General features: G+C 51.9%; 2 protein-coding genes across 2 annotated transcripts; both read left to right on the top strand.

Annotated features, from left to right (window-relative positions):
- Window positions 1-2011: 2011 nt before the first annotated feature.
- On the top strand, window positions 2012-5841 carry LOC123000442 (myeloid cell surface antigen CD33-like). The gene is made up of 5 exons (XM_057314661.1): window positions 2012-2087; window positions 2150-2533; window positions 2737-3015; window positions 3204-3317; window positions 5744-5841. Exons 1-5 carry the CDS (start codon window positions 2048-2050, stop codon window positions 5839-5841), a joined length of 915 nt encoding a protein of 304 aa, XP_057170644.1. The 5' UTR covers window positions 2012-2047.
- A 6792-nt stretch (window positions 5842-12633) lies between these two features.
- LOC113247272 (myeloid cell surface antigen CD33) lies at window positions 12634-20578 on the top strand. Its single transcript, XM_057314574.1, has 7 exons — window positions 12634-12711; window positions 12774-13157; window positions 13361-13639; window positions 13830-13877; window positions 15160-15256; window positions 15492-15573; window positions 19821-20578. Exons 1-7 carry the CDS (start codon window positions 12672-12674, stop codon window positions 19983-19985), a joined length of 1095 nt encoding a protein of 364 aa, XP_057170557.1. The 5' UTR covers window positions 12634-12671; the 3' UTR covers window positions 19986-20578.
- Window positions 20579-24826: the final 4248 nt, after the last annotated feature.

The raw sequence follows: 24826 nt of genomic DNA, 5'->3' as shown, positions 1-24826 counted from the left end.
CTGCCCGAAAGCATCCAGAAGAAAAAGTCTGCGGGGGCGGGGGGTGCCAGATGCGGGGGGGGGGGGTTTGCACCGCGAATTGGGAAGGGTAATTGGAACGGGCAGTTATTCAACACCCAGTTATTCAAGTATTCGTACTGGCCCTGCCCTGTGGTGACCGAGGAGGGCGGGAGACATGACCAAGGAGATGGGCGGATCTCTCAAAACAGAGATGTGGGGATCAAGTCCCCGGGGAACCAGGTGAACACCCAGAAGAAAATCCATACATAGGCTGCTCTTTCTGGTTCCAGCTCCTGTCATGACATCCTGGAATTGCCTAGGGACCCCCCCACAAAGCAGGGAGAAGTGAGTTCGGGTCTCAGGTCTAGCCCCCGACATAGTGAGTATGTTCACTCTGTTTTGTTAAATAAACGGATGAATGGAAAACTACTGTCTGGGCTCGGGTTCCTGGATCCTAGAGGTAACGGGGCCTCAAGAGAAGGGCCTGGGGCCTGTCCAGCAGGTGGCTGGGGCACGGAGGTCCTGGGGATGAGAGACATGGGAAAAGAGGATATGAGAAGGACGGAGGCGGAGGGAGTGACAACAGCTGAAGATCCCCTCCTCCATGCAGTCTTCCTGAGCCATCCACGGGGAGGATTTGAACACTCCCTGCACTGCGCCCCACGAGAGCCCAGCCAGGCAGGACTGGGGACTCCTTGAGGTCAGAGTCTGTCTCTTCACCTCCCAGCCCCAGCCCTAGCCCCAGCACAGCACCAGGCTCACAGGGGGTGTCCAGTGAATGTGGTCAAATGGACAAGCTGATGTCCCCACGAGGCAAGTCAGGGAGCTGATGGCCAGGAACGGGCAGCATCCGCAAGGCAGTTAGACACCTGCACTGCTGAGGCCAGCACCTCTGGGGGCTGCAGGCATGGCGTCCAACATGGCTGGCAGGATGACTGCGGGCAGGGCGGGAGACAGAGGGGGTGGGGAGTGAGAGAAGACCCGGAGGCCCCTGTGACAATGATGAAACCCACGTGTTGTGTGAGCAGGGAGACCTCAGCAGGGAGGTGCAAACAGCAATTCCCACTGCTCAGCCCGATTTTGCCTTTGCATTGACCTCGGACCCACGGCAGAGCCCTGTAGCTGGGAATCTTCCTTCCTGTCCCCCGAGAGTGCAGGCCAGGTCCGCTCTGCTCACTTGTGCCCCAGAGCACCCAACAGAGCCTCCAGTCCCATGGCCCCAGCCTGTTTCCACCCTCATGGCCTCTCCCAGGCATCTCAAGGGCACGAACTGGGTCTGCTGTGTCTCCTCTTTGCCTCCAGCCTGAACACAGAGCCCACATCCACTCTGTACCCAAGACCCTTACTCATCTCTCATGGGCTGGACACCCACAGAACCTCCCAGATCCCATATCCTGAAGAACTGGCTGCCTCTCGGCGCTACACTGGGCTCTCTCAACCGCAGCGCTGTTGAACCTTGGAGCTGCATGATTTTTTTTGCCATGGGGGCCGTCCTGTACGTCGAGGATGTTTAGAAACATCCTTAGTCTCAACCCACTAGATGCCAGACACACCCTCCGAAACCGTGATGATCAAATGCGTCCAGACACTGACAAATTTCCCCTCTGGGGGGAGGCAGGCAAACGCCCTGTTCGAGCACCGTAATGGTACCACAGCCGAGCAGGACTCCAGTGCACCCCCCCACCCCCTCTCACGCCTCTGCTGTGCCCCTCCCCATCAGGACAGGCCTCCAGCTAATCTGAGGCCTGATGGGCAAGACCCACATCCCTGGTCCAGCCTCTGGTCCTGGAAGGAAGAGCAGAGATGGGGGGCAGGACCTGGGGTCTGCTCCTGGTCTCTCCTCCCTGGGTGGGTCTCCCTGATCCCCGGCCGAGGGTGTGGCCAGCTCTGTGCAGAGAGAGGGGGAGCTCTGGAGCTGCGGTTCCTCTTCTGTGAACCACGAGGCCTTGTGCTCCTCCCCAGCTTCCCGTGGGTCCCCCCAGCCTCCCTCCCACTGCCTTCCTCTTCTCCTTCACCCGCAGGAGGCCCACACACCCCCCATCTCAAGATGCTCCCGCTGCCGCTGCTGCTGTCCCTGCTGTGGGCAGGTGAGTGGGCCGAGGGCGGGCCCGGCGGGGGGGGGCTGCCGCTGACCCTCGATTCCCCGCAGGGTCCCTGGCTCAGGACTCAGAATTCCGGCTGCAAGTGCAGGAGACCGTGACGGTACAGGAGGGCCTGTGTGTGCGTGTGCCCTGCAGATTCTCCCACCCCGATCGTGGATACACCGACGATGACCCAGCTTATGGCTACTGGTTCCGGGAAGGGAGTGATTACAGCCAGCGTGTTCTCGTGGCCACAAACGACCCAGATCCAGAAGTGCAGGAGGAGAGCCGGGGCCGATTCCACCTCCTCGGGGACCCCCGGGACTACAACTGCTCCCTGGACATCAGAGACGCACAGAGAAAGGACTACGGGACATACTTCTTTAGGGTGGAGAGAGGGTCTTATGTGAAATATACTTACCTACAGAACCAGCTCTCCGTGCGTGTGACCGGTAAGAAGCGGACTCTAAGAGAGGCCACAGGGGAAGGATGGGGATCCTGGGTCAGAGGCTGGATGGGACTCCCCTCCTGGGAGGGGTTGGGGGTAACCATTGTCAGGACTCAGAAGCAGGAGCTGGACCAAACCCTGAGGCTTCTCACAGGGCCTCATCTCGAACTCTCCTCCTGATTCCTGTGTCTCCCCATCTCCTCACAGCCCTGACCCACACACCTGACATCCTCATCCCAGAGACTCTGGAGTGTGGCCACCCCAGGAACCTGACCTGCTCTGTGCCCTGGGCCTGTGAGCGGGGCACGCCCCCCATCTTCTCCTGGACGGCAGCTGCCCTCCCCTCCCAGGGCCCTAGAACCCACCTCTCCTCGGTGCTCACCCTCACCCCACGGCCCCAGGACCATGGCACCAACCTCACCTGTCAGGTGACCTTCCCTGCAGCTGGTGTGACGGTGGAGAGGACCAGGCAGCTCGATGTCACCTGTAAGTGTGGGGCTCAGGAGGCTTGCTGTGTTACCTGGAGGCGGCTGAGTGTGGGACCTAGAAGGACTCAAGCACTGTCCCTCCTGTGTTTCTGTGGTTTCTGTGGGTTCTGTGGTTGGGGAGATGACTACATGTATCTCATATCACCCGGCCCCACTGAAGAAGGAAATCCCCTCTTCCCATCCCAGGTGCCACACGGAACCCAACAACTGGTGTCTCCCTGGGACACACCACAGGTAGGAAGGAGCCCCCTCCCCCGGGGTATAGAGGGTGGCGCTCTTCAAAGCTCAGTGCAGAGTCGGGTCCCTGCCTCTTTTTGGACTCACTCACCCTGCTGACCAGCAACCCCTGTGTGTGAACCCAGTGTTTCCTCCCCCTTCCCAGCCCCCATGGCTCTGTGAGCAGGTGTCTCCATCGCCCCCTGCCCCCGCTTCTGCACACCGCCCCCCCCATACAGGAGAAGAGGAGAACAGGGCAACATGCACTCAGCACATCTGTCCCTCACCGTGCATCTCCGATGACTCCTCCTTCCCGGCTTTTATTCTCCTACCCACTGCTTATTTAAGTACTTCTGAACAGGTAATACATTCCCGTGGACAAGCATTCAAAAGGCACAGCAGAGTCTGTCCTCAGATGCCCAGTCCCCTCCTGGGAGGTGACCCATATCCATAGGCTGCTCTGAGCCTTGGTGTGTTTGCCTAGAGGATTGAGGGGACCTCTGATAGCAGCAGTACCGACTGTCCTGGATCTTCTCCAAGACTGTGCAGTATTCCTTCCCCTGGATGAATTCTGATTCCGTATGTGTCTTCTCCTAATGGGAAATGATGGCATTCGTTCTCTTCTACCAACAGAAACACTGCAACACGGCAAACCATAGCGTGTGTGTGTGTGATTATGTCTGTGGGATACGTTCGTAAAACCCAAATAGCTCAATCGCAGGTTCTTTGTAATCTTGGGAGCAGGGACACAGAGTGTGGACGGGGTTATGCTCCCAACAGCGAGGGCTCAGAGTGAATGTTTTCACCATCCGTGCATGGGGCGAAAGTTCTGATCTTGGCCAGTACCTGGTGGCAACTGCGATCTCCATACAGTATTTTCTATGTCTACGCCGTGTTGTTTCCTTGGGGAAAATCTGACCTAAAAGAAAATTCGCCACGTTAGCCATTTCAACGCAAACAGCAGGTGGTTCTCAGGACATTCACGTTGTTATAGGACCCTCACCACGACCTGACTGCATCCACCCTGCACTGTCATCACCCCTAATGGGAAACCCCGTGCCTCTTAGGCAGTCGCTCCCCATTCCCCCTCCTTCTGACCCCCTGGAACCAGCAACCTGCCTTCTGTCTCTGTGGATTTGACCACTGGGGACATGTCAACTCAATGAAATCCCACAGAGTGTCATCTTTCAAGTCTTCCTTCTTTCATGTCAACAAAACATTTTCACGGGTCATCCATGTGTGGATGTATGGGTACTAATCCCTTTTTCTCTGCATGTGCTGTTCTATCCGTATGGATGTGATCAGCGATGGACATTTGCGTGGCGTCTGTTCGGGGCTGTGATACTACTGCTGTGAGCGCTGGAGGACGTGTTTTTGTTTGAACATGCTTTTCAGTTTTCTTGAGCGCATGTCCAGGAGTGGAAATGCTGGTCGAAGGGTTGTTTCTATGGTTTAACTTTTGGAGGACGATGCCAGACTCTTTCCCAAGTGGCAGCACCATTTTTCACTGCCGTCAGCAGCGTGAGGGTTCCCATTTCTACACATTCTTCCCAACATTGTTATTTCCCTTTTTCAAAATAATTATAGCCTCCTAGTGGGGGTGAGGGACTGTCTCAGTGTGGTCTGATTTGCATTTCCAGAACGACTAATGCCGTTGTCGATTTTCACATAGACGTATCTGTCATTTGTGTATCTTCTCTGGAGAGATGGATTAAGTCCTTTGCCCATTTTTTTTTTAAAGATTTTATTTAGTTATTTGACAGAGAGAGACAGCCAGCGAGAGAGGGAACACAAGCAGGGGGAGTGGGAGAGGAAGAAGCAGGCTCCCAGCAGAGGAGCCTGATACGGGGCTCGATCCCACAACGCCGGGATCACGCCCTGAGCCGAAGACAGACGCTTAACAACTGCGCCACCCAGGCGCCCCCTTTGCCCATTTTTAAAGAGGGTTGATTATCTCTTTGAGGATGCATTGTAAGTGTTCTTTCTATGTGCTGGACTCGACGCCCTGTGATTGGCAAACATTTTCTCCCACTGCATGGCTTGCCTTCTTACATCCTCAATGGGGTCAAGACGAACAAAAGCATTCGTTTTGATGAAGTCCAACTTTTTTTTTTAAAGATTTTATTTATTTACTTGACAGAGATAGAGACAGCCAGCGAGAGAGGGAACACAAGCAGGGGGAGTGGGAGAGGAAGAAGCAGGCTCCCAGCGAAGCAGGGAGCCCAATACGGGGCTCGATCCCAGAACGCTGGGATCACACCCTGAGCCCAAGGTAGACGCTTAATGACTGCACCACCCAGGCGCCCCTGATGAAGTCCAACGTTTGCGCGCTTGTCTAGTCCTGCCGCTGGAAGGGAGGTGTACGGGGTGGGGTGAGGCCCAGGTCCAGGCGGTCCCGCATCCAGTGATGCAAGAAGGCCTGCACGACCACTGCCCAGAGCCCCGCTGGGACTGCAGGACACGGGGCTGTGTACAAGGCCTGAGTCTGTCTTCGCTCCGTGTCCCCACAGGACAATCACGGCCTGTGGCACAACTGGTTCTGGTGGCCGCTGGGGACGCGGCGGTCAAGACCCTGGTCCTGCTGCTCTGCATTATCATCCTCATGTGAGCCGTGCCGCAGGGGAAGGGCAGGGGTGGGGAGGGCGGGCATTTAGCCGAGTCCCAGACTAGTGCGGGGGGACTGAACGGGCTGAGGATGGGGCAGGCGGGAGCCCTGCCAGGTGTGAGGACTGCACCGGGTGTCCACGCTGAGATGCATCTCTCGGTGCCTGTGGGGCCAGAGCTGCCCTCTCCCACCTCAGTCAGCCCTCCAGCCCCTGAACTGGGAGCACGGGTGACTCAGGTCACCCCGCACCACCACGATTAGACTGAAAGACCCTGGTCTCTCCTCTCAGAGTGAGGTTCCTCAGGAAGGAGACAGGCAGGCCTGCAGGGGGCCTGGAGGAGGCAAACACCGTCCCCAGTTAATCCCTCAGGTGAGTGATATGGGCAGCTCACCACCCAACATCCCATCCACACCTCCTCCAGGATGGCCCCAGCACTGCTTCACTCAGCACGGCCAGAGTGGAGCTGCCTCATTCTTCCTGAACCCACTTCTCTGCTGGGTTCCCGTCACATGACTGACGCAGCCCCCGTCTCTAGACCAGAACCAGGCTGGGACCTCCCTCCCTCCTGCCTGATCCAGTTCGTCACTTCGTCTTGTCCTTCCTTCCTCCAAAGCTCATCCTGATGTCAGTCTCCTCTACCTCCTGACCCTGCTTGTTCCCATGGCTCCTCTTTCCCTGGGCCTCTACCCACCTGCCTCCAGCCTCCCTCCCTCTCCTCAACACACTGAGTCTTGGGACACCGTGATCGTCCACTTCCTCCACAGCAGGAACGGCTATGATTCCTCACCAGTGTCAAGACTGAGGGGCAAAGAGGCTGGATTTGAAGGCCTGGTGTGCTCCGTTTCCTGCCGGACCCTCCACCGAGACCTCCCCCTCCCCCTGCCTCTCGCACCATCTCCACGCCCAGCTGGGTTAGGGCTTTCCTGAGCTGAGACTGCATTGCCTTCCCTTCTCCGGAAGTGCCCTTCCCTCCCCAGTCCTGCATCTCCAAGTCCTAATCCTCGTCAGGCTCGCTCTTAAAGGCCACCCAGCTCTGTGTGTGTGTGTGTGTGTGTGTGTGTGTGAATCTCACATGATTTTGAATCGAGTCATATTCAGTTATTAAAAGACTCCTTCAACGACTAGCACTGAACACCTACTATACGCCATCTTGTTTTGGTTTGGGGCGCACAGGTGGACACAGCAAAATCTTGGTCATCCAGAACCTGTCCTTCTGGAGACAAGAAATCAAAAGAAATAAATAAGACATGATATTAGAGCACTTTGGGTAGAAGATGTGTTTGCAGAAAAATCATGCGGACTGAGCAGCACGTGACATTTTGGGGACCGTGTTCCGTCAGCAAGAGTTGAGGAGGTGACTGTTGAGCAAAGTCTGGAAGGCAGGTGACAAAGCAGGTTCTGTATTTGCCTGAGAGAAAATTATGCCAAGAAATGGAGCATGGAGAAAGGGGAGGGAGTAGCTCTGAGACAGGAGGAGGGCTGGCATGGAAAGAAGAGGATGAGGGGGAGAGCACGGGGGGCAAGGTGGGGGTGCTGGGATGATGGTTAGATCTCGTGGCGGTGCAGACCCCGTGGGAGTGGGGGTGCAGAGCCCATGGGATGCAGACCCCGAGGCTGTGGAGACCTTGAGGGAGTGGAAGCCTCACAGGGGTGGAGACCCAGTGGTCCGAGCGCAGACCCCATAGGGGTGCAGACGTTCTCCTGGTGGAGACTATGTAAGCCTTGCAGAAAACGCAAGAATCAGGAAGCCTTTGAGGAGAGCAAAGATATGATGGAACTTTCCTTTCAACAGGATCCCCGTGGCTGTTCTGCTCAGGACCAGCCAGAGTGGGTCCACGACGGCAAGACAGAAATGGGGAAGGGCACTGCTGGCGACTCCAGGCAGGACGTGATGCTGGCTGCAACCAGGGATAGTGGGGACTTATTTCTGGATGCATCAGGAAGATAAAACAGACAGGATTTTCTAATGGATGTGGGGAGTGGGGGAAGGGGAGGGGCAAGCATGATGCCCAGTGTCTTCCCTGAGCATCTGGCAGGACTGAAGTCAAGGACTTTAGAGATACTCATTCGGAGAATCAGGGATGAAGCCGGCTATGACTGCCCAGTCGGCGCAGGGGTCCAGGCGAAGATGTGAAGTCATGCAGCTAGTGGAAGGGGGTAGTCGATGGGGGAGGAAAGTGGCTGATGGCAACAGACAAGAGGAGGCACCTGAGAACACATTGGGCACAGGGACCCAAGAATGCAGACTGGACAGAAGGGGCGGGAAAGGGGTGAAGGTGTGGTTGGAACACGTTCAGCAGAGTCAGACAAGGGGAGATGGCAGCAGGGGTTTCGAGAAGCCTGTGAGGACTCTGCTGCAGAGAGGAGCAGAGCGGGGGTCTGGAGATGAGGGCTGTTCCCTGTCCTTGTCTGCATTTCCCCCAGAGTGGGCATCTCTGATTTCCCGCCTGTATTAGCTTCCTGGGGCTGTTGTAACAAAGGCCACACGCTCGGGGGCTTGATGCAGAAGAAATGTAAGCTCTCCCAGGGAGGTCAGAAAGCTGTGTTCCGAAGGAAACATTTTGCTTCCCTCTGCTCTGCTGAGATCTCCCTGGGACCCTGGGACACCAGACAGGTGAACCAGAGGAAAGTATACGCAGGTATTTCCTAAGAGATTTATGTGGCACAGGAGTCTCCCAAGGAAATGAAGACCCACAGAAACGGCTAAACCTGAGGGGTTTTGCTCGATTTGGTGAAGAGTGGAAAGTTGGAGCCACCCCTGGGAGAACAAAGGGTTTGAGCTCTGGGTAGTAACTGGAGGGGCTTGATGACACCTGCTTGCTGGATCCTTCTATCTGTCCATCTGTCTTCAGACTTGGGCGGCTCCATTCTTGTGGGGAGAGGGAAGGAAAAGTCACAAAGTCCTTCCTCCACCTGCCATTTCTCAAATTCCTTCAGCCTGGAAGGGTCACGATGCCAAGGTGATACATCTTGGAGGCTATGTCCTGAATCACAGAATCCAGAATCAGGTTTGCTGCCCAGACATCAAGAGTGGTTGAGCTCCATGCTCTCCAGAGGCTCAAGGAGAGAATCCTTCTCCTGCTTCTTGGGGGTGATGGTGGCTGTCAGCATTCCTTAACGTGGGGTGTCACCGCTCCACTCTGGGTCTCTGTGGTCATGTTGCCTCATGCTGTGAGTGCAGGAAGTCACCCTCTGTTTCCCCTTTAGAAGGACACTCGGATAGATTTAGGACCCAACCCAGATAATCTAGGGTGAGCCCCACAGTCCAGATCCCTTCGTCCCATCTGCAAGGCCCTGTTTCCTGTAAGGGAACAATGACAGGTCCCAGGGTTTAAGCCCTGGGTATGTTTGGGGTCATTATTCAGCCCACTGCATGGCCCGAGGGATTTTTCCACCCCTAAATGTCCCCCATCGGGCCCCCGGACCTTTGTTCCCTGTTCTTCCATGTCCTGATACACTAGTGGGTCACTTCAAGCATGACACACGTCTTGGGGAACAGGGACCTGCCCTTCTGTAAAAGCCACTCTTAAGGGACCTAAAAGAAAAGGGGCAGAGAGAAGAGACCTACAAATATGTATCTGATGAAAGGGTCGCGTCTAGAATATATCAAGGACTCTCAAGACCAAACAAGAAGTAAAGACACAAACGGGGGCGCCTGGGTGGCACAGCAGTTGAGCGTCTGCCTTCGGCTCAGGGCGTGATCCCGGCGTTACGGGATGGAGCCCCACATCAGGCTCCTCCGCTATGAGCCTGCTTCTTCCTCTCCCACTCCCCCTGCTTGTGTTCCCTCTCTCGCTGGCTGTCTCTATCTCTGTCAAATAAATAAATAAAATCTTAAAAAAAAAAAAAGTAAAGACACAAACAAAACCTAATTGTATAAAAAATTGTGTCTCAGCGACAACAACAACAAAACCCGAATCAACTCTAGTTACATATGGGCAATGATTTGAATAGAGATTTCTCAGAAAGTATCCCAATGACCACTAAGCACAGGACAAGATGCTCAGCTTCTAAACTCATCAAAACGCGGATTGCAAGCGCACAATGAGAGACCCCTTCACACTCCTTCCAATGCCTATTACAAAAAAACAAAATGGAAACCAAGAGCAGGAATTAACAAGTGTTGGTGAGGACGCCGAGAACGTGGAATCCCTGTGTTTTGCTCGTGAGATTGTAGAATGGCGCGTTTGCTGCGGAATCAGTACGGCAGTTCCTCAACAACGTACACACTGAGTTACCACGAGATCCAGTAATTTCACATCTGGGCATACACCCAAAGGGTCAAAGGCAGGCACTTGAATCGCTCTTTCTACATCCGTGTTCATGGCTGCATTATTCATAAGCGCTGAGAGGTGAAAGCAACCCAAGGGTCCACCAGAGATGAGCAGATAATCAAAAGGTGGTCTGTCCACCCAACTTTGCAGAATTGAAGGTGATAACAACGGAACGTCGCTAAGTCTAAACGAGAATAAATTTAATCATTTAAGAACACATCAAGAAATCACTACCCTTCTGCTAAAATTGCTAAAATTTAACAGGCTGTCAACATCCAGTGTTAAGGAGAGCGTGGAGCTATGGAATTCTGGAACATGGCGGACAGGCGTGGTAAAGGTCCAATCCATTTCGGAGAGTGGTTTAGCAATTTCTAGTAGTGTGAAACATGCAGTTACTCTTTGAGCCAACAATTACACTTTGGGGGAGGGGTCTTCTTTCTTCTTTAGGATTTTTTATGTCTATTTTTTAATTGAAGGATGTTTGACACAATCTTATGTTAGTTTCACAATTATACTTCTTGTATATACTCGTGAGGATGAAAATATGTCCGTTAAAAGTTTCACTTTCATATAGCCCAAACTTGAAAATCTCCAATGTCTGTCAATAGGTGAATAAATAAAAGATTATAGGATACCCATATAATGGAATAATAGTCATCATATCTTTTTTTTTTAAGATTTTATTTATTTATTCGACAGAGATAGAGACAGCCAGCAAGGGAACACAAGCAGGGGGAGTGGGAGAGGAAGAAGCAGGCTCATAGCGGAGGAGCCTGATGTGGGACTCGATCCCATAACGCCGGGATCACGCCCTGAGCCCAAGGCAGACGCTTAACCGCTGTGCCACCCAGGCGGCCCAGTTAGTCATCATATCTTATGAACTACAGATACCTCTTGGATCTCTTTCAAAAGTAGCATACTAAGTGAAAGAATACAGAACACACAAATGAGTCCATTTCTAGGAAATTCTCAACTAGGCAAAATTAGTTCACCATGACAGAGACTCGGTCAATGGTTACCTGGGGCTAGAGGAGGCACTAATGGGCTGCAAAGAGGTTCCAGAAACCCATTGTGTTGGTGCTTATGTTCTATGCCTCGACTGTGGAGGTTTGCGTTGGTCATAAGTCACAGAAAGGCACACTTTAAGAGGGTACATGTTACCTTATAAAAAGTACAACGTTCATTAAAGAAGCATAATGAGAACGTACAAAACCTTCCCGTCCGTGCAAATGATATAACTCTCTCGACTATAAACCCAGTTGCATTGGGTCTTCTATTACGTGCCACAATCCTACACTTTGAATAACCTGGAATAAGGTATGATTTCACTAATTGGGACTCAATTCCCTATTTATCAGATGAGATGCAAAAACAGCTCTATGGTAGTGATGTTTAAGGAACATTTCTGTAGGTACCACTGTGATTGGAAGGCCTTACAATTGTATGACGGCAAATGCAATTATCTGGTTCCATTGTATACGTAGACATCAATGCTTTGCCAGATGTGTACTTCACAGAGTGAGATGGAAAACCACGCCAGCAGAACCCACAACGTTAATTACAGCTGTATGACCGCGCCGCTCGTGGTTTCTGCAATTTATGTGATGAGGAACCAGAAAAACCGCTTCAGTCCACACTCTGCTGTATAGACAACATGCATGGAAAAGATTTCCCACTGGCTCATGAGCATTGTTCTCCCTTCTCTTTTACATGAAGATACTACACAGTTTTCCTTTCGGAGATGCCGTTGAAACTTCATGAATCGGCATAATAGAAGTAAAAGAAAAAAGAACCCATCCTTGTGTGTTTAGAAAATACCCAGTAGGTCAGCAGACATTTAAAAAGTCCAGGTGTTTGCAGCTGTGAACCCCGCAGGGACAGCACCACGTGTCTACGGAGGAAATGGTGCCCTTCGTGGGGACCATGTCACGGGATAGACCAGGTCAGTTCCATCTGTCTTGTCCCCAGTTCCCCCAACACAGATGTTCACTAAGCTTATGGAGAATGAATGAATGAATGAATGAATGAATGAATGAATGGCTCCTGCCTTCACGTCGCCCAGGATCCCTTCTCTTCTGCCCCAGACGCGCACTCAGACCTAAAGAACCCTCCACGTTGCAGGACAGAACAGCCGAGGGGCTAGATGAGACTGTGACTCCGGGTCTAGCCGGGAGTTGACTAGCTCCCCGGTGTAGACAGTGCTGCTCAGACAAGCCCCTCAGGTGGGAGGACCTTGGGAGACTCACTGTGTCCCATGCCTCAGGTGTCCTCAGAGGTCCTGGTCCAGGCTCTGGTGCCAGAGGGAAGTGCCGAGATGGGGGGCTGCACATGGGCTCCGCTGCTGCTCTCTCCTCCCTGGGTGGGTCTCCCTGATCCCCGGCCGAGGGTGTGGCCAGCACTGTGCAGAGAGAGGGGGAGCTCTGGAGCTGCGGTTCCTCTTCTGTGAACCACGAGGCCTTGTGCTCCTCCCCAGCTTCCCGTGGGTCCCCCCAGCCTCCCTCCCACTGCCTTCCTCTTCTCCTTCACCCGCAGGAGGCCCACACACCCCCCATCTCAAGATGCTCCTGCTGCTGCTGCTGCTGTCCCTGCTGTGGGCAGGTGCGTGGGCCGAGGGCGGGCCCGGCGGGCGGGGGCTGCCGCTGACCCTCGATTCCCCGCAGGGTCCCTGGCTCAGGATCGGAGATACCGGCTACAAGTGCAGGAGACCGTGACGGTACAGGAGGGCCTGTGTGCGCGTGTGCCCTGCAACTTCTCCCACCCCACGGACTACTGGACCCCGTCTTACCCTGCCCTCGGCTACTGGTTCCGGGTAGGGGTCAATGAAGTTCACGGTGCTCCAGTGGCCACAAACAACCCAGATAGAAAAGTGCAGGAGGAGACCCAGGGCCGATTCCGACTCCTCGGGGCCCCCCGGGACTACAACTGCTCCCTGGATATTAGAGACGCCCAGAGAAAGGACTCGGGGACATACTTCTTTAGGGTGGAGAGAGGTCCTTACGTGACATATACTTACAGATGGAAGCAGCTCTCCGTGCGTGTGACAGGTAAGAAGCGGACTCTAAGAGAGGCCACAGGGGAAGGACGGGGATCCTGGGTCAGAGGCGGGATGGCACTCCCCTCCTGGGAGGGGTTGGGGGTAACCATTGTCAGGACTCAGAAGCAGGAGTTGGACCAAACTCTGAGGCTTCTCTCAGGGCCTCCCCTTGGACCTTCCTCCTGATTCCTGTGTCTCCCCATCTCCTCACAGCCCTGACCCACACACCTGACATCCTCATCCCGGAGACTCTGGAGTGTGGCCGCCCCGGGAACCTGACCTGCTCTGTGCCCTGGGCCTGTGAGTGGGGCACGCCCCCCATCTTCTCCTGGACGTCAGCGGCCCTCACCACCCTGGGCCCCAGAACCCACCTCTCCTCGGTGCTCACCCTCACTCCACGGCCCCAGGACCATGGCACCAACCTCACCTGTCAGGTGTACTTCCCTAGAGTTGGTGTGACGGTGGAGAGGACCAGCCAGCTCAATGTCACCTGTAAGTGTGGGGCTCAGGAGGCTTGCTGTGTTACCTGGAGGCCTGGCTGAGTGTGGGACCTAGAAGGACTCAAGCACTGTCCCTCCTGTGTTTCTGTGGTTTCTGTGGGTTCTGTGGTTGGGGAGATGACTACATGTATCTCATATCACCCGGCCCCGCTGAAGAAGGAAATCCCCTCTTCCCATCCCAGGTGCCACACGGAACCCAACAACTGGTGTCTCCCTGGGACACACCACAGGTAGGAAGGAGCCTCCCGTCCATGGTGGCATTGACTGGCCAGGGTCTCTGTCAGGTTAAGTCAGAGTGGGACTTAAGACTCAACAGGTGGGGGTATGTTGGGGGGCTGTGGTTAGACATGAGAAGCCCCCTTACCAGTCCTCTCCCATACCCTCGACCTCCGCTTTTGCCAGGATGACCTGCCGTTTTCCCCACCATCTTGAATATGCTCTTTGTCTTCCTTTGGTCTCTGAAGGCCTGAGGCATTTTCAGTAAACTTTATTTTTAGAAGGGGAGTTTTAGGTTCTTGGCAAAATTGAGCTGAAGGTAGAGAGATTTTCCCCAAAGCCCTGCTTTTACGTGCATAGCGTCTTCACTGTGAACATCCCCCACCAGAGGGTACCTTTGTTATGATAAAACCTCCATGGGCTTGCCTTTATCACCAACAGTCCAGAGTTGATAATATGGTTCTTTCTTGGTATTGTACCTTCTACGGCTGGGCAATTTATAATGACATGTATCCCTCTAGTGGTATCATGCAGAATAGTTTCACGGCCCCAAAATGTCTCTGGGCCATTTTTTGACCATCGTTCCTCAGCCCTCACCTTGACCTCTCTCTGAGCCCAGCCTCACCTCCACTGTTCTATTCCCATTGGTAATGTCATCTGGCCCCTACTGGGCAGGGAGCCCCATTAGGACTCTTTCAGTGCCCACCAAATAGCTGACACGTGATGCCCAGAGACACATCCCTCACTTTGGGTGTTGGGCTCCTGGGAAGCATGGCCAGGAAGGACGAGGAGAACTGAAGGTATGAGATATCCCCTGCTTCCACCTGCTCCTGGAGGCACGAAAGACCACCTTTGGCCCTGAGTGATAGGACTACTGGAGGCCAGGAGAGGAGATTCACACACCCTCCCTGGAAGGAAAGAGGGACTTTCTGCGTCCCACAGAGTTCTGTGCATATGTCTCTCTCTCTCTCTCCGGAGTGCCCACGAGGCCCAGAGTCTCTTGGTCCTGCTGCAGCCAGGTCTGGGGTCTGTTGCAGAGAGACCCTGTATGGGGAAGAACCTGGGTCCTTGAAGAGATGGCATTGGCTGGACAGAGTGTACGGGCCAGACCGTGTGGATAGAAGATGCCACATAGACCACGTCCTTCTGGTGGAGGCTGAGGTCCCGCAATGGGTGGGAGACCGGGGCTGAACCCTGGACGGGAGGGGAAAGGTGCTCCTCTCTGCATGCTGGAGAGGAGGGGACTCATGCCTGCTCATCAAGATTGGAGTTCTCCCCAAGTGTCTCTGTCTACAGGGAAACTGGGGACCCGGTCAGGACTGATTCTAGGCGCCATTGCAGGAGCTGGTATCACCACGCTGCTCGCTCTCTGCCTCTGCCTTATCTACTTTGGGTGAGCGGGGTGGGTATGCGGGAGAGGGGGAGAAGTGGAACTTGGAGGGGTCGTGAGGTCCTGGAGCAAGGGTGAAGGGTGCCAGGCATGAGTGTGTTCCCAGCCCAGGTCCCAGCAGTCTGGGAGCACAGGGACCTTGTTAGAAAGTCTCGATATGAAGGCTCCTGGGCTCGCCCCACCCTCAACCTGCCTCAGAAGAGTGACCCTATGTCAGAGACCCTGGTGTCTCCATCAGAGTGAAGACCTGCAGGAAGACAGCATCCCGGAGAGCAGTGGGCGTGGACAGCATCCCCCCGGGTGTAGAGCCAGATCCCTTGGTGAGTCACGTGGGCGTCCTGGCACAGGCATCTCCTGGGGCGGCCCGCAGCCATGCTCCATTCTGCATGCCCAGAAATGAGGTCATCACCTTCCTGCTTGTTTGAAAATGGAGGTTTTATTATTCAGGTATCTGAGGCCAACCGATCAAGAGGTGATTGTCACTGAAAAGTCACTCTGTTATTCAGTTCCCAGGAGGAGAGGCACACTGCGCCACACAGGACCACGTGGGGCAGGGCTAGGGTGGGTCAGGAGGCAGGTGGGTAGGGCCTTTACTGCAGTTTCCATAGGAAAGGCACGGTGAGACAGGGTAAGCAGGCTCAGATTTGGCTAGTTTGAATCATTTCAGCAGGCTCTGGGGTGTTGGGGCATCCCTAGTTGCCTGGCCCTGGGGTGACCAGGCAGAAGAACAGTGGCCCAGAGGGGTTGTAAGGAGGGGTTGGGGTGTGAGCTTTGGACGGATTGGTTTGCATGTGAAAGGCATCCTTGCACGGAAGTCCTTCACTATCTCTAGAGACTGGCTAGCCCTGGCAGGGACGGTTCCTCTAAGGTTAGCAAGGCCCCAGATAGCAAAGCCTCAGAAACACGTGGTGAATGCACTCCTAACCATATTCTTCCTGCTGGTTGTCTGCCTCTCTGATGGCACTTGTGTCCCTGATGCTCCGCCAGAGACCCGACCCTGTCCTGCCCCAGCCTGGCACTTCTCGCACCAATATGCTGCCGAGTAGCATGTCTGTGCTTTGTCTCAACACGGCGTAATGCAACCACTCCCTCTGAGCTGAGCTCCCCTCTTAGTCCTTACCCTACTGCAGCCCTCCCAGCTCTCCTCCATGAAGATCCTTGTCCCATACGCCCCAGTCTGGAAAGCACTGCTCCTCCACACTGCCCAAAGTCGGGGGCCCAAACAACTTGGCCCGGCAGTTGGGGCAGGAAACCCAGAGTCTCCTCCAATGCTTCAATCCCCCGCCACAGCCTGCTCACTTGCCTCAAGCAGAGTGAGCTTTTCGCATCTCAGAATCATTGCTCGGCTGTGCGCGTCTTCTCGTGTGTCTATATCATCCCACCCTGGTCCTGCTCATCTCCGAGCTCCAACTGACGTTCATTTATTTAAAACTCTGACTAAGGGGGCGCCTGGGTGGTTCACATCCGACTCTTGATCTTGGCTCAGGTCTTGATCTCAGGGTTGTGAGTTCAAGACCCACATTGGGCTCCCTGCTGGGTGTGGAGACTACTTTTAAAAATAATCAATCAATCAATCATTCAATCAGTCTCTGACTAAGGTGGGCACCACTGAGGTTTCTGAGCACATGATCTGCAATCACCATGCATACATCCGTTCCTTTCACAAATACCTCCCCCTTGTCGATTGTTCTGGGTGCTTGGGTAATATCTGTGTTTTTACAAATACATGTGTTACAGATATAAAATGTCCCTGCAGTCAAGGACTTACATTCATTAGGGGGGAGGCGATGAAAACGGTGAACAGATAAGTAGCAAAAATATGCAAGAAATTGACAGGAAATGGTGCTTTGGAGGGGAATTAGGTGGAAGAATGGGGGACTGGAGTCTTTGAGAAAACGCCCACCAGAGCCGAAGTGAAGGAGTGAAATGTGAGCCCTGAGAGCATCACTAAAGCTCTATGTAAGCAGGGTTGGGGGGGTTCCGAGTTGGGGCATGCCTGACGTGTGGGAGAAACAGCAAGTTGGACAGTGTGCCTAAAGCAGAGCTGTGTGGGGGTGGGTAGTGGGTCATGGTGGGTAGGACATGCATATGGAGAGACATGGGGGCTGCAGTTCACCATAATTACCTATGTGTTTTGAGAAGCATGACAATGTAAAGGAAAACCACACAGAACTACTATCTCCGACACTTCTGATCGCTAGATGTGTGTGTGGTTTTCCCCACAATTCAACTCGATTCTGACACTATCTACCTGGAGCTAGCATCAGATCCCACAGGTGACGGGCTCAGTCCCGCAAGCCTGCCCCACCCCCCTGCAGAGGCCGGTCGCAAGCCTAGGTCGTCACCTGTGCTTCTGACCAACGAACTGGCTGTAAATTGGAGGTTCCCACACACCCCCCTCCTTAGTTTTAATTAATTTGTCACAGCAGACCACAGAACTCAGGAAGGCAGTTTACTTACCGTGTACCAGTCTATTATAAAGGGATGTGATGAAGGATACAGATCAACATCCAGATGGGAGAGATGCATGGAACTTCCATCCCCTTTCCAGGTGTGCCCACCCTCCCAGCACCTCCACACGTTCACCACCCCAGAAGCTCCCTAGCCTCCCCCCCTACCCTGTACTATTGGGATTTTTATGGGGACCTCCTCACATGGACATGATAAATCATTACCTCCATTTTCAGCTCCTCTCCCCTTCCTGGAGGATGAGGACATGGGGCTGAAACTTCCAAGCTTCTAACCACGGCTTGGTCTTTCTGTGACCAGCCCCCATTCAGGAGCCCACCAAGATTTACGTCATTAGAACAAAAGATGCTGCTGTCATCCAGGAAACTCCAAGGGATTTAGGAGCTCTGTGTCAGGAACCAGGGTCAAAGACCAAACATTAGAACAAAAGATGTTCCTAGCGCTCTTCTCACTTAGGAAATTGTAAGGGTTTTAGGAAATCTGTGCAGGAATATATATGTGGCAAGAGTCTGGAGCTCAGGACAGGGGTTCAGGTGGGAGGCACAGAGATTTGGGGGCAACCACATCAAGTCGGATAGTCGATGAAGCCACAAAGGAGAGGAGAGGTCCACAGACGGAACCCTGGGAGAGCCAGAGATACAAGGTAGAGACGGCAAGAAAACCATCGAGAAAAAAGAAATGACCAGGAGAGTGTAGGGTTGGTTCCTGATAACCAAAAGGAGGTGGAGCTTTAAGGAGAAGAGAATGCTTATTTGTTTCAAATGCTAGAAAGTCCAGGAAGATAGGTTTTCAGAAATGAACCTTAAGTTTAGGAAATGCCGTCACAGCTAATTTTGACAAAAGCAGATCTGGTTGCCTGGGAGAGGAAGTTAACTTGATTGGAGTGAGTTCAAGAGAAAATGGGGGGATGGGAAGTGGAAATACTCTCGAAAAATGTGGCCATAAGTCTAGAGAAATTAGTCTGCCGCAGAAAATGGTCATACTTCTAAACCCCTTGGAACTTTCTGTGTGATAAGAGCATCTTTTGTACTAACAAGGTGACTCTGGGTAGGCTCCTGGATGGACTGGTCACCAGAAAGACCACCCCATGATTAGAAGCTTGGAATTTTCATCCCTGCCTCTCCCCCATTCTCCAGAGACAGGAGAGAGGCTGGAAATGGAATTAGTGTTCGATCATGCCTACATGATGAAGTCTCCATAAAAATCCCAAAGTATGGAGTTCGAGGAACTTCCAAGTTGGTGAACACATGGAGATGCTGGGAGTGCACTTGGAGAGGGTGTAGAAGCTCCCGCCCCCTCCCCACACCTCACCCTATGCATCTCTTCCATTTGGATGCTCATCTGTGTTGTGTCTTTTATCACAGACTTTTATAATAAGCCGGTAAACGGTAAGTAAACTGCTTTCCTGAGTTCTGTGAGCCCCTCTAGCAAATTAATGGAACCTGAGGTGGGGCTCGTGGCAATTGCTAATTTATAGCCAGTTGGTCAGAAACACAGGTGACAACCTGGACCTCCAACTGGCAGGTGAAGTGGGGGTGGGGGCAGCCTTGTAAGTCTGAGCCCTTAATCCGTGGGCTCTGGCACGACCTCTGGGTAGAGAGCAGCAGAATTGAGTTGCACTGTAGGCCACTTGGCTGGTGTCGGAGAATTGCTTGGTGTGGTGAAAACCTCACACATCTGGTGTCAGAGGTGTTGTGAATGTGGTAGCAGTGTGAGAATAAAGAAGACACACCCAGAAGAAAAGGAAGCTTTTCATAAACACCCTCCTGTGTGTGTGTGTCCTGTGCCAGAGAGACTGGGGTTGAGTTCATGACCAACGGACGTGTGACCTTGGGTAGCGCCTAAGCTCTCTGAGTATTAGTTTCTCTTTCTGTAAAATTATAGTCTTTTCCACGTAGGTCTGAGTGAGTGTTCGGTAAAATTTGAAAGCAATCAATAGTGTTATATTTGTTACATAAGAAACGTCTGATAAAAGAATGGAAGAAAGAACAATGTCCTGTGAGAATCAAATTCACTTCACGGACCCTCTCTGCCTTCTCCTCACCCTACCCCACACCCTCACTGCCTTGCTCTGACCCCTTCTTTGCTCTCCATACAGGATTACCAGCGGGAGTCCAAGTCAGCCCTCCCTGCTGAGCCCCCAAGCTCTGCAGCCGTGCCCCCCACCTCGCAGATGGAGCAGGAGCCGTATTATGCCTCCATCAGCTTTCAGAGGATGAAGGAGGCCACCTGTGCAGAATACTCAGAGATCAGGACCCAGTGAGGAACCACCTAGAGCACAGTCTCAGAGGGAGCATCCGTACCCTCCAGGAAGGGGGACCCAAAGGCTGATTCTTGGAGAGTTAACATCCCCATAGGCAATGGATTTACGGACTCCTGCATGTGAGTTTCCTGCTATATTGGAACTAAGACTTTGCAGTCAGAGAGGCCTGGAGTGGAATCCACGCTCTTTCATTTATCAACAGTATGACATCAGGCAAGCCATCTTACCCCTCCATGACTCGGTTTCCTGCTTTGCCAAATGGATGTGAGAAGTCTCACCTCACAGGGTTGCCATAGGGAGTAAATAAAAGTGCATATAGAAAACACCCAGCGGAAGCCCTGCGGCACTGTGAGAGTTCAGTGCACCCTAGTTCCTTCCCACTTGAACAGAAAGGTGTTGGTGACACTTCACCTAGAGGCTGGGTATGCTCTGTCTGGGACACCACATCAGCAATGTGTCAGTCTCACTTTCAAAACCCTCCCATGTTGTAATCATTTTGCAATGTATACATATATCAAATCATTACATTGTGTAACTTAAACTTACACAATGTTACGCGTCAATTATATCTCAATAAAGCTGGAAGAAATAAACTGTAGATACAGATGTATTCCTTAATGATAAATATTGCTGAATATTTATCAGAAAAACAAAACCCTCCCCCTGGGTCCCTTCCCTGACTTGGTCTCCAGCATCATCCCTCTCCCCTCCTGAGTCTTCCCTTTCCATCCTGCCTGCCTCCTACTAGTCTTGTTAGAGGCAAAATCACATATTAACGTTTAGAGAATTTCCTAAAACTCAGGGCTGACCACAGTCAAAATACCTCTCCATCTTCTCAGCCCCAAAGACTAATTTAAAAGCTTCTAACTTGACATTCCAGGTCAAGGGTCAGAAATTTTTTTTAGAGGGCCAGATGCAAATATTTCAGGCTTTGCAAGCTGTAAGGACTCTGGGGCAACTATTCAACTCTGTGTTTGTGATGCAAATGCACCCATAGACATTCTACAAATGAATTAATGTGGCTGTGTTCCAACAAAACTTAATTTGCAAAAGCAGACACTGGCTATAGTTTTCGGACCTCTCTTCCAGGTTGTTTTCAATTTCACCCAGTCTGCTTCTGCATCCCCATCTCCTAACCTATCAATCCCTCCTGTCATTCTCTAAATGCCCCCAGGCTTGTTCATTCCTCACCACCTTCATGCATCCACGTCCCTCCTCCAGGAAGACCCATCACCAGGTCATCATCTATCTGGCACCTTCTCATCCTTCAAAATAAACTGAAAAATAGATGTCAGGGTTGAGATGGTTGGTGGAGGCAAGCAGGAAATTGTAATCTTCCTCCTGAAAAACCTACTATTTTATTTAAAAATCAGCTTGAATAAAAACAGCCCCACATCCACCAGTAGCACCAAAACCATGACAGGGATAAAGCATAAGATCATAAAGTGATCACAAAGTGCTATAAGATCACAAAGTGACTCCTAAAAATAAATGGAAGAGTCTGGTGTGGTGTAAAAGAAATGTCTGGGGCCTAACTCTCCCTGCCCTACATCCAAGAGGGACAGCTGTCAGACTTCTGTTTATGGTAATGTCAGGCTGGGTGACAGGAGCCAACCATCTGTTGAAAACACTGAAAGTTGATGGTTAGACTTTTGATTGAGACAAGTTGTGATCAACACATTGGTCCCTGCTCCTCCCTCTACTTGCAACTAGAAACCCTGTAAATGGTGCAGGAAACAAAGGAGAATTCTGGAATGTGGAAAGAAGAAGGTGACTTGGTTTAGGCCCCCAGAACTGGGGAAGTAATAGAGAGGGAGAGCGTCTTGGTTCTCCCATCCAACAGAGGAAAGACACACAGACCCATCATTTCCCAAATTCTGACAGAAACAGAAGGCAGCCAGGTAGGGCCATTTCTCTCCTGCATGGAGGGGAGCCCTTTTGACAATCAGGCAGGCCCAACACCACCAACAAGGGGGATCAATTGGAGGCAGAAATATGTGTCCAGGAAACACTTACCTTCTCCATCAGACTTGAGATATCTTCTCCTGCTCGGAGGCACTGGAGCAGGTGGACAGAAAAGGAGAAAGGGATCCAGGCATAATGTCTAAGACTCCTGACCCTGACCCTAAGTTTTCTCCTTTGTCAAATGTGAAGACTAGCCTCCTCACTTTCAGAAGATGTGTGTGTGTGTGTGTGTGTGTGTGTGTGTGTGATGAAGCAAATTATTTAAAGGAACAGTACAAGAGGCCAGTAAGCAGAGGGCCTTAGCAAGAAGGCTCAGCCAGATGGGGCAGACAGACCTCATCCACAGGAGGAACAATAGGTTGAGAGTGAACAGGAGAGGTGGCCGTGGAGAAAAGAGAGGAGGCCGGCACTCCCCACTCCTGATTGTCTGCTTCCCTGGATCCATCCATCCCCACCCCTTTCTGCTCCTGGCTCCAAACCCAGACACAAGCATCTGGGTCACTGCTGCTGAGCTGGGAGGTAGGTACCTGAGCTCAAAGCATGACCCTGTTTCAGCACCGCGGACAGCACCAACTCCCCTCCCTGGGACTCTCCAGGGGTCAGTGTCTCCTGCTGGATGGAGAGCCCCCAGGGTGCCAACCATTTATCAGCTCCCAGTGCAGAGTGGGAGGAACCTGCGGAAGGGTCTGGTGACATCCTAAGTCAATGATGCCGGTCAGGGGTGTCTGGGACCTTGTAGGGTATGCTTCCCTCCTCGGACTTGGGCTCTTTGCTCTCAGAAGGTGTTAACCAGGGATTGGGTGCTGTCCCAAGGTGAGGTTTAGGCATGGATGTCCCCAGTAATTAGAGGTAATAAGAAGGCCAGTCTTGGGACATTGTTGGCAAGAAAGTAGTAAGGGGACCTAAGGGGGTTCTTATGGCATTTAGAGCTGTTTTAAGACCTTGGGAGAAATAAGGTTTCCATTTAGTTTTGTAACTGGCTTCCTACCAAGCCTGAATAACTTCAAGATTTTTTTTTTCTTTCTCCATTTGAATTGATTTTCACTCTTCCAGTCTGGGACGGGTTTTTCCTCTTTCCGTGTTTTCTCACATTTCTGTCTGGAGGCTTCTGGTCCCTCGATAGGTGGACTCAACCACTCCAAGTCTCCCACCTCCGCCCAGGTGATTCTTGCAGTTACTAGCCCAGGCTGTCTGGAGCCCCAGAGTTGGTAAGTAGCAGTAAGTCTGGGTCCTGTTGATAGACTGTAAACAGGAACTTCATGCCCATCCAACATCTTCCCATTTGTGTTCCTCCCTTTCTGGTCCTTCCCCTGCTCAGGAATGCCCGTGTGGGGGCTGACTTCCACCAGCCCCCTCCCCTAGGGTCCCTCCAGGTTCTACTACACCAGGTGATCAGACTCCTTCCCAGGCAACCCCTTATCTGAGTCCCCCAAACACCAGAACAGGGTTCACCATTGCTCACCCCCAGAGCCAGCATTCTACAGGACAGTGACCTCACTCAGCTTTTCTCTGACAGGGTTGGAGACCTCTAGAAAAGGAAGGATGAGAAAAACTTGAGCTGCTTTGTCTCTTAGGATAAGGGAAAATCCTGGACAGGGGAGCCCAAAGGGAGGGGCCAGGCATGGGAGCACTGTGTCCATTGTCTCCCAAACCTCTCTCCCCACCCTTAATCCCTCTCCACACAATAGAGAGGCACTTTGCTAATTTTGCCCTCCCCTACACAAACAAACAAATTTTTGTTCACCTTTCATTTCTGGTCTTCCAAACTATTTCCTATGGTTGTGAGTGAATAGATGCAAGGAGAGGAAAGTCACCTATAGGTAATTTTCTTTACCAAAATTAAAACAATACTTTAAGCAAGATTCTGCTGTTCGTGTGTTTACATTTATGTAAATGCTGCCACTTGACTCATATTTATCACCTGCTATGAAATTTATCATTATTGTGCGTGAAGCGCGTCTACACTGCTTGTGAAAAATGCACATTCTGGCCTCCAAGGACTCACTTTTTATCTTGGAAACATAAATACACAGTCAAGGAAATTCATCTCCTCACCCGCTCTCTGCCCACCCCTAATCCGTTTTCCACAGAGAAGCCAGAGGGAATTCTAAAAACCCAAGTATCATTTTCAGCTTCGAAGCCTCCATTGGTTTCCAGTTGCCCAAGTGGAAATAGCAAAACCCTTTAAGAGGAACTCAAGCTGTTACATGGTCCATCTTATTTGGCGCAGGGGGCAGGGACCAGTTTCTAAGACCTAGAACACACTACCAGCCAAAAAGCCAACACACGCCCAGAGGTACAAACGAATTTGTTTGTTTATTCTATCAAAGGAAGATTTTTTTAAAGGCAACATCATGACCCTCAAAGATACAAAATAAACATGCGTTAAAGATTTTTTTATTGCGGCAAAAAACACATAGCATCAGATCTAACCTCCTAACAAATTTTTAAGTGTACTAGTGTTAACTATACGTACTGTGTTGTTCCGAGGATCTCTAGAACTTCTTCACCTTGCAGGACTGAAACTTGATATCCATTGAACAGCAACTCCCCATTTTATTTAACTCATGAATGAGGGAACCAGGCAGAAATTAAACATGCCCAAATTGATATGGAGTAAAGGAATATTGAAATGAATTTGTGAATGCATGTGAAAGTGGCTTGGTGGGGGGATCCGAGTCCCTACCCCCGCCCCCGCCAAGCAGACAGAATGTCTATATATGTCTATGGACAAGAATTATTTGCATTGCTATTAGTTATCCATAAATTATAGCATTTAAAATAGTTCAAAGGTAATAAAATGCTGGAATCAAATAACCCCAGAAGGGTACACACTAAAGAATACATACTTTTTCATTGCAGATGGCCAGAAATCT

The sequence above is a fragment of the Ursus arctos genome, unplaced genomic scaffold (genome assembly GCF_023065955.2).
Source record: "Ursus arctos isolate Adak ecotype North America unplaced genomic scaffold, UrsArc2.0 scaffold_19, whole genome shotgun sequence".
Taxonomy (NCBI): Eukaryota; Metazoa; Chordata; class Mammalia; order Carnivora; family Ursidae; genus Ursus; species Ursus arctos.
The sequence above is the reverse complement of the archived record's forward strand: the minus strand, read 5'-3'. Positions and strand labels throughout refer to the sequence as shown.